General features: G+C 49.9%; 1 protein-coding gene across 2 annotated transcripts in view; it reads right to left on the minus strand.

The window, feature by feature from the left end:
- Window positions 1-8,066, minus strand: part of DKK3 (dickkopf WNT signaling pathway inhibitor 3) — a 46,009-nt gene extending 37,943 nt beyond the window's left edge. The window contains exons 1-3 of one of the 2 annotated variants that reach the window (XM_003910212.3): window positions 7,876-8,066; window positions 7,073-7,311; window positions 1,106-1,243 (exon numbers count right to left, since the gene is read on the minus strand). In XM_003910212.3, the coding sequence (XP_003910261.1) occupies window positions 1,106-1,243; window positions 7,073-7,285 (351 nt within the window). In that variant the 5' untranslated portion in view covers window positions 7,286-7,311; window positions 7,876-8,066. Of the gene's footprint in view, window positions 1-1,105; window positions 1,244-7,072; window positions 7,312-7,572; window positions 7,818-7,875 lie in introns of those variants that run through there. The other variant, XM_003910211.3, reaches the window with a different exon arrangement.
- Window positions 8,067-9,873: the final 1,807 nt, after the last annotated feature.

Genomic DNA, 9,873 nt, shown 5'->3' on the forward strand with positions numbered 1-9,873 from the left:
AATCACCTTGAAAACATTCGCCAGTCACAGATGAGCAATGCCAAAGGATTGTGTTCTGCAGATAAACTCATTCATTTACCTGGAGGATACACTCTGTAGCTGATTCATCTAACTGAACCCATTACTATGCAGTGGCAGAAGTGCCACACAAAAGCTACTTTATAGTCAAGGCAATGGCACGTGAAAATTGATCCCCTATGCTCTGTGGCACAGAAACACTGTTGTTTCAACCAAGTAATTATCTGGGCACTTGAACAAAAGTGAGGCTCTTTTGCGAAAGCCACTGTGGCCTTGCATACAGGAGTTGAGATGAGCTGAGGGGGCAAACTCCTTGATATTCACAATGGGATGCTAACAATGATCCTGAATATCTGCACAGCACACAGTCTTAGGCAGTTTGCTCTCAGGGTCCTGCCAAATCATGTCAGAGACATTGCACACCAGGGGCAAGCTAGTGCTATGTTCCTTGAGATTTGCAGAGCTTTCTTCATCAGGTCAGAATGGGAATGAACCTGGTTGCTCTTCATGCATGATGTTAGACCAAGAGGCACTCAGACAGGTGGTAGTTTGGGGAAAAATCTGCTATAGAATTCTGAACGCACAACCAGCAAATGGATGAGAGTTTAATTTTGTGGCAATAGAGGGTTTCTCTTTTGGAAATGGGGTATATCATATTTACATGCCTCCTAAAAAAAAGCGAGGGTCAATTCACCGTAACATGATCTCTAGTTCAATCCCCACTGAGACATACATAAAAACCTATGAGATAGATCAATTCCACAAATGTAATGCTAGGAAAGGGTGTTTTTAGACATTCATTTGCTTCTTTTTTCAAATGATAATCCCTGGACATTCCTTTGCAACTGGACTGGCAGGAAGCCTAGGGTTAAATATATTGCATAAATGCAAAAGCAATTTAGAATCCTGATACATTGTCTCTCCACTTTAAACAGTAACATTACTGCTTCTGGTTTTCAATCTGTATTTTATGATTCTCAATTATATTTTGGGCTTGTATGTCACATATAAAAAAGAAAAAAAAAAAGCTTAGTTCTCTGATGGGACTGGACACTATAGAAAGGAGGAAGTGCTGGCCACGACTTACCTTGTGAATTTCTCGGTGCACATGGATGGTATTATTTCCAACCTTGGTGTCTGTGTTGGTCTCATTGTGATAGCTGGGAGGTAAGTTTGCCAGGTTCACTTCTGATGACGCTTTGGCAGCAGCTTCTTCTGCCTCCATCTATTAAATTGATGAATTTAATGAGCAAAATTATTTTCTCTTGTTACAAATGAGAGTCTATTAGAAAAAAAAATCTCTTTTCCTCTTCTGCAATTACAAAGAATCATGATGATGATAGGTGCTATTAATTGAGTACTCACTATGATAAGATATTATACTAAATGTTTTATATATATTACAGCACTGAAATTTCACAACCCCTCTGGGAGGTGGGTGTTAATGTCTTCGTATTACAAATAGGGAAACTGAGGCTCAGGAAGACTAGATAAATTCCCCAGGTTCCCAAAAAATGGTGGAGCTGGATTTTGAACATGTTTCCATTAGATAGTCTTGCTCCCTGTATAAATGCTGTTGATGCCCTGCCCATCTCCTGGTGGCCTAATCTGGAGGTCACCTGCATCCAGTTCCCACACATGCCAACAACCAACTCTGTCTCTCTCCGAGGGCATTCTCTGGTCACCAAAGTATGCTCAGTCTGCACAGGCCCCAAGTGCTAGGGAGTTAACATCCTAGCAGTGACAGACAGGCTATGAAGGTAAGCACTCCAGCTTCTCCCTTCGCTAGACAATTCTAAAGCATATAGAATCTACGTAGTCTCCCTCTGAGGCCCCCAGTGGGATGGAGCTCTAGATGCCCGGAGCAGTAACCTGCTTGTGGGCATACCGTTGATTGTCTTTCTTTTCTTTCATCTCACTTCCCCACTTCCTGCTGGTGTCTTCTGGGAACACATCCCAAATACACTATTTGCTCTTAAATCCTTGTGGCAGGGCCTGTTGGTGGTGGTGGCAGGGGCAGGGGATGGAGGGAACCTAAACTTACTCCCTGTAGGTAGGGCCACAGCTGTGTCTCCTTCCCCACCCTACCTCTTGGGTACCCTTGTAGGAAATCCTTGGAAAGGGACCTTTGTAGAGGGTCAGTTAACCAGTTCCCGGGGTCCACACTCCTTCTGGTCTTCTTGAACGTATGTTCTTCTCTGGTGTCAGGTTTCTGTGGCCACTGTCCTCAAATCCTCCAGTCTCATGATCCTCCATAACATCTATACCAGATATGTCAGTGACCTCATGTCTGCACTCAACTTCCCCTTCCAGATTATCACCCTGTCCTAGCCCTGATGAGCGGGCAGTTGACAATGTCACCTGTTCACAGCTGATGGGACCCAAAGGGAGGCCACATCATAGACTAATTGAGCCAATCAGATACTCTGTCTAGGAATTTAAAATGAGAGACACAAAGAGAAGTTCTACTTGATATATGGCAATTTTTCTACACTGCTAGTTTTGACTGTGGGCTATTTTTATTTTAAAAAAGAATGCTCAAAAAATATTTTCCTCTTTAAAAAATCACTGTCCTCTATCCCCTCAAGTACTAAATGAGCCCCTGCTTTAATCACCAGGTTTGCTGAGTTGAGGAGGATAGAAGGAAAGAATCCTCATGTCTCAACGCAACACGAAAACACTAAACTCGAAGTGTGAAGAAAACCTGGTAGGCAGAAAGGCTCAACAAGGACTTAGTCAGTGGCCACCATGTACACAGTGCTGTGCTGGATTCTGAGATGGCTGCTGAGATGTTTGAAACTTGATCACTGGCTTCATAACAACAATAATTCTAAGAATAGCCCCCATGTTTGGGGCACTGACAATATCTGAGCCGTTGCACCAGATGCCCTGAATATTCACAGCAATCTTAATGGGAAAGCTGTGATTACAGAGTCACGTCCAAAAGTTAAAAAAATAGACATATCTGGATCCCTTCATGGACCTGCTGAATTGGGATTTCTAGAGGTGAGACCCCCGATGTTACTGAGCTTCTCAGATGATTCTGAGGATTTCCCTCCCCTCCCTCTGACCCCCCAGTTAAGAATCTCTGTTCCGGGCAATAGGGAACTACAGCAAGTTCCAGAAGGCTAGAGGGAAAACAATATAACGAGTAGACCAGAAAGAGAGGGGAGTCAGGGAACTGGCTAGAATTAGGTGTAGGAGATGGGAGCTACATCTGGGTAGGGGCCTTCTAGGTGGGAAAGACTCTAAGTAAGTCTAGAAGGATCAAGCCATTGAGAGATGGCCACTGGATGAGTCAAGTCGTTGCCTGCAGCATCCTCAGAGAGGAACACAGTGGAAAGTACCAGGATTCTGGAGTCAGACAAGGTGGGTTCAAGTCCTGGCTCTGCCACAAAGTAGCTGTATGACTTTGGACAAGATACCAAATCCCACTAAACCTCAGCTTGCTCATTGGTAAAATAGGGATGTCCTACTTTGTTGAGTAGATATAAGAATTAAGGACCATGACGTAGATACAAGAATTAAGGCATGAAAGACACTACCTGCCACACAGCAAAGATGAAATTCATAGCTGTTTTCATCATATTGCCCTTTAAGAAGGCAGTTTCAAAAGAAGCCAGTTTGTTTTGCCAGAGTTCTGAAGGGAATGGATAGCTAGAAGCAGGAAGAGCAGACAGCTGATATCACGTGTTTGAAGAGCTTGCCAACAAAGGGCAGAAGAAACGGTGCTGAGAGAGAAGACAGAATGGGCAAGAAAATGACTTTTTTTTTTTTTTTTAAAGCAAAGGACCTTGCCCTCAGTTACCACTCTGGTTAGTGACAGAAAAGATACAGCTGGGAAGAGAAGACTGAAGGTACTGGACAAGATCCACCCAGAAGAAGAGAATGTTTTAGTGTTTTTTAAATTCCCATAGGGATCAGTTTGGCTTTCAAATAATTGACAAGTTGCCAAACCTAGAGTTTCCTCTAGGCTGAGCAGATAGTCTTTTTATAAAACTTTTCCCCCCAGCTCAGCCACTGGTTATTTCAACAGAATGAGCTAACGGTTCTTAAATGGCACCATGAACTAAAAGTATAGTTTACAATGGAAATTTCAACCGCAACTATTATTGCCACTAGCAAGAGAAACTTAAGTCTGAAGCAAAAGGAGCTGTTTCATAGAGGAGGAATGTGAATGCTGTTAAAAATGGCATTTATAGTGAGTTAAATCTGTGTGTCTGCAAAAGGGGTATAGTAGGAAAAATTAAAGAGATGAATCCAGGCTTGGTATTGGAGTTCTTGCTAAGAATAGGTGAGGCAGTAAGAACATTCTAAAACTAGTGAGTTACAGAGCTAGCAATAAGGGGAGGAGAAACAGAGTGGTTATATCTTCAGAATACATTGGTAGCATACAGAACAGTAATGTAGGAAAGTAGTAATATCCCTGATTGAAGCCATTTGAAGATTTGCTTTTCCCAATAATGGCTGTACAACTAGACCTGCTTTGTCCTTCCCCTTAAGAAACTTCAACAGCTTGAGCCAGCTGGAACATTGATAATGCCAGGAAGTTTCTTGAAAGCAGATTCATGATGCAACTATGTAAACAAATAATGCATCTGGCCCAGGTCTTTTTTTATTTTTCCCCTGAACAATGACTAAATGCCAATTATCCTGTGTCTATGAGATTTAAGGGGCATTCTGGTAGTCTCTTTACAAAAAATTAATACTAATAACCACAGTCTATTAACAATCTATTGTATTCTATTTTTGAAGATATCTAAAAGATACTTTTAGCATTTTAAGATTAATTTTTAATGCTTTAAGATATTTTAAAAGATAGATTCTATTGAGAACCACAGGCATCACAAGCTCAATTTAATTTGAAGCTGCAGAGTTAAGAGACATTGGGGCCTATCTGACTCCCTTCACCCTTTAATTGTTCCATGTCATGATTGTTTCACAATCACAGGAAACAAAGATCATGGATCTTGGGCTCTGGACCTGACCAGTGGATATTCAAGGACGGCTGCCCAACTCACTGATTTGCTTTATTTGCATCATCTCATTGAATTCTCACCTTACCCTAAGAGGTGGACATTTCTCCACTTCAGACTCAGGATGCCATTGCCAAGTAAGTGGCAGAGCAGGGACTGGATGAGGGAAGGTCAGTCCCCACTGCCTGTTCTCCTGCCATGGTATTCAACTTCTCTCATCCTGTACCCACGGCCAGCGAGGACACCTCTGGGAAACAGTGGGATAGAAGAGACAGCATCTCCTCTGGTGGCAAACTTCAACCCCCAACCTACACAGAGCCACATCTAGAGGGAGGAAAGCTGGGGTCTTGGCAAAGCCCAGTGTGGATAACGCCCATGGAGAAGACCCCATCACTAGGTCCCGCAGAGCCCCACACCGCTCTGCTCCAGAAGAGACTGAAGAGGCCCTTGCTGCTCCCTCTCCTGCCTCACCAGAAGCTAACGTCAGAGGACCAGGCTGCAGACTTTCTGAACAGTGGTGGGCACAAAAACATAGAGGTGACTTACTCAGTCTTACTAGGAATCTGTGTGCAGGAGGGAAAGTTCTAGAACCTGTATAAGGAAAGCAGACGGCCTGCCCTAGAACCAGAGGCATCACGAACCCCATTTAATTTGAAGCTTCAGAGTTAAGAGACATGGGGGCCTATCTGAATCCCTTCAGCCTTTAATTGTTCCATGTCATGATCGTTTTGCAATCACAGGAAACAGAAAGATCATGGGTCCTGGGATCTGGGCCTGTCCAGTGGATATTCAAGGACAGCTGCCCAAGTCACTGCCTCCAAAGCCAGTGTCCCCTTCACTGCAAACTCCACAGGCTAACTGTTGTGGAGTGGAAGGGGAAATAGCCCCAAACTACAAAGGGCTGCGGGGAGAAAGCAACTTCTCCCTGGAGACGAGGGCCAGCAGTTAAGGCTTTGTCCAAGGGGGCTACCAAGCTGGAGAGAGCAGGGATGTGAAACCAGACCAGGGGTTAACCAGCCTGGACATTAGTTTCCTGCTGGCTCCTTCACTGGGATGGCTGGCTCCTCTCTAGACGCAGGCTACAGACAGAGCCCGGCCCAACAGCGCACAGGCCTACACACCTCAGGCACCAGGGACAGCTCCCCGCACCTGGATGGAGAGGGCAGGGTCAGTGACATCTTCTTCCCAGGCAGCCCTTGGCATGCGTGGGTGCCCATCACAGAGGACAGAACAAGACGCCACCCACAGTGTTTAGACCTGGAGGTGATGGAGGGCAGAAGCTAGGCAAAACTTTGCTAAGGTACGTGGTATCTGATAATAATAGTTGCTAAATACTGTGCACCTATTACTTGCCAGATGCCCACACTTACGACATTTAGTTCTCACAGGGAACTGAGGTGCAGGATATAAATGATTTGCCCAATGTCACCCTGTTACTGAGTGGCAGAGGAGGACGTGAGCCCAGGACAACTGCAAAGCACTGTTGGGTGGAAGGGGGATTGCCTCTCACATCCTCATCCGCCACTCATACAGTGCTGAGATTTGGGATTTCCATCTTCCCTCTCTGCCCCCACATTGCATGAGAAGCAAGACAGCCCAGACAGACTGCCAGCAAAGCTCAGGGCTCTTTGCCTCTTTGTCCCTGCGTGGCATCCTAACAAGCTCAAAGCATAACAGACAAGCTAGAACTTGGCGATGCCTGGAGCTTGCCCCCGGTCTCTGTGAAACCACAGTACTGGAATACCAGGGGCCCTGCAAACCTTCGCTTACAATAGGGAAGGCCAACGGCATGCCTGACGCCAACTGCAGGCAGGTGGCCCCAGCTACCTCGGGAGGGTCCAGCTGCAGAGCCTCTCGGTGCACAGGCTCAGATCCAGACTTTTTGGCAAGGAGGCAAAACGAGGCGGGAGTAGGGATCACCCTGCGCTGCCTCCAGGCCACTCTGCATCGGCTGTGGGCCCTTCCCAGCCCCTGCTCGGGACCCCAGGTCCCTGGCCAGCGCTCTTCCACGCCTTCCCAGCCTTCGCTGCCCCCAGCCTGGCTCTTCCCAGAGCCCCGTGCCGCCAGCGCGCACCCACCTCCTCCACCGCGCTGCGCAATTTGTGCTGCGTGTCCTCCATCAGTTCCTCAACCTCGCGGAACATCTCGTTGAGCGTGGCCTCCTCCTGTGGGTAGCTGAAAGCCGGGCCGGGCTCGACGGGAGCCGAGGTCGCCGTCGGAGCGGGCGCGGGGGCCGTGGGGACTGCCGCCGCCAGCAGCAGGCACAGCAGGGTGGCCCCGAGACGCTGCATCTCCGCTCTGCGCCCGCAGCCGCCGCCTGTGTGTCCCGGAACGCGATCAGAGGCGCGCGGACCACCCCCCTCGCCTGGCCCGCCGCCCCGCCCCGCTCCGCCCAGCCGCCCGCCCCTGGCGCCCCTCTTTCCCGCACCCGCCCGGAGACAGGAGGAAACTGAGGCCACTGAAAACGCAGCTCCTCTACACCCGAAAAGATGCGACCCCACCCGCTCCAGCCCGAGCCCGGATCGCCCCAGGACCCGGCACCCCCATCCTCCAGCACAAGCTGAGCTCTGCCTCTCACCTGCGATGCTGGAGCCCTCGCCAGAGCAACCGAACCCGGATCCTCTACGCTAATAGCTCCCAAGCCCCAGCTCACCTCGACTTAGTCCCCGGTTCAAACCCTAACCCCTCCTCCACCAAGTCAGAGTGCCCGACCCCTACTTCCACCCCAATCCTCTCTCAGCCCCTACCTGGGGTGGGCAGAGCACAGGTCAGCCCCCTCCCTTTGGCGTCGGGTTCTACTCGAGTGCCCCGCCCCACACCCACCCAAGGGAGGCTGAGCTCAGCCAAGTCGTCCCCTCTTCCACCGCCGCCCCTCACCCACCCCGACTGGACCCAGCTGCGCTGCGGGCTGGACTGGATCCGCTCGCTCCGGCCGGGAGGCCGCCGGGCTGCGGGTGCGGCTGCGGGAGCGAGAACCGCGCGGTGGGCGGGCCGCGGGTGCGGGAGTGCGGCGGGGTGCGGCAGCGCTGGTACCCGAGAGAGCCCGCAGCCCGCGCCCTGACCGCCCACCAGGCCCCCCCCGCTCGAGCCCCGCCCGCCCACCAGGCCCACCCCGCCCTGCGGAGGGGCCGCAGCCCGGCCATTGGCCAGCCGGGGCGCAGTCCACCTCACGCCCCACACCCTCCTCTTCTGCCTCCGCGACTAGCTCTACCGAAGGCAGCCATCTCCTTCACTGCCTTCCCCTGCCCCCGAGGCATCCCAGGCCCCTGCGTTCTCTGGCCTCCAGGCTTGCAACAGCCCATCGAGGTTGTGTGTGGGAGGACTGTTCCTCAGTCCCACCATGGTCTTTCCAAGCCAACCTCCGTCCTGTGCAATCTTCAGGAAAATTCCCAGCCCCCCAGCCTGGCGTTCAAGCCATCACTGCTGGCCTTAGTCTGCCATGGTTGACACCATGCTCCAGCCAGGACAACGCACTTGCAACTCCTGGAATGGGAGAACGTCATGAGAAAGTCAGCAAGCTCTTCAAGGGTGGCATAGAGGAGTGGTCAGGACCAGACACCTGCAGCCAGCTCTGCTCCTTCCTACCTTCCCTCCCCGGCCAAGTTACCAGCTTTGTGTGCGTCCCAGTTAGCCCTAATGTAAAACATTGACAAGTCTCAAAAACGTAATATGGAGTGGGTAGTGGAGAATCAGAGAAGTTAGACCATCAGGCCAAACAGCAGGTGAAGGCAGGGCTGGCCAGAGGTCCTGAGTGTAGCTGACTCTGCAGTTGGTGCTCTCCATCTTGACGCCCCAAGACTGCCTTTCTCTGCAGCACTACCCACATTACTGTTAACCGCCAAAACACAGCTTCCAGCCGCTTTCCCTTCTACTTCTGGGCCTGGGGACAGGGCCCTCCTGAACTGCAGGGAAAGCCCCTTTCCGCAGCATCTCCTGCTCTGTCCCCTGGGCGTCTGGCAGCCCTGGCTGAGCATTCATTAGCTTTCTGGGGGTGGCTGAGCCCGTCCAGGAACCTGGAGCTGAGTCTCCACATGCCCCAGCATGTCACTTCAGGCAGGGTGGACGTTAGGAAGAAACTAATGCCGAACTGGAGGGTGCTGTGGTGGCATATTGTGGGGCCGAGCTAGGAATTGCAGTGGTGCGGGTTTACAGAGCACATCATGGTCTTCCAGTCCTTCAGGTTGCTGGCTTAAAGACCACGAATTTCCCCAGTAAGATTGTCTTCTGCCTTACATCTTTTGCCATGCGGTCTAGAGGTCTTGACTTTCAGACTGAACCTAAAAATCTCTATATATTGAAGTGCCTCAAGTGTCAGGCAAAGGGACACTTGTTTTCTTGTATGGAGTCAACATTTTGTATTCCCAAATGTAATAATTTATCAACAGTTCAATTATTAGGTTACACTACAAGCGAAAGAAAGAAAGAGAGAGAGAGAGAGAAAGAGAAAGAAAGAAAGAGAGAGAAAGAGTAAAAAGAGAGGGAGAGAGAAAGAGAGAAAAAGAGAGAGAAGAAACGGTAAGAAAATCTACAGGTCTCAAATATAAGTGGCTTTCCTGCCCAGCTCCATGCCAGTCCTCTCACCAGCCTGAGACGTTCATGGACCTGAAGGAAAAGCCCCAGGCCCAGCTGCGGAGCTGAGCCCAAACCAGATCTGGACAGGGAGTGTCAGCTCCAAAGAGCTCAGACTGGGGAGCCCAGTGGGGTCAGGGACTTGTTGGAGAAAGGGTCAGTCTGGATGGCCATTGGGAGATGAGGGGCACAGAGCAGGCAGAGAGTGCAGAACCATCCAGGACAATCATATGTAGAGTAGAGAACATTCTACATTTCCGCAATTCCCATTGTGTCACTGGCTAAGCTCTGTATCCACTAGGAACAGATG

The sequence above is a fragment of the Papio anubis genome, chromosome 12 (genome assembly GCF_008728515.1).
Source record: "Papio anubis isolate 15944 chromosome 12, Panubis1.0, whole genome shotgun sequence".
In the NCBI taxonomy this organism is placed as follows: Eukaryota; Metazoa; Chordata; class Mammalia; order Primates; family Cercopithecidae; genus Papio; species Papio anubis.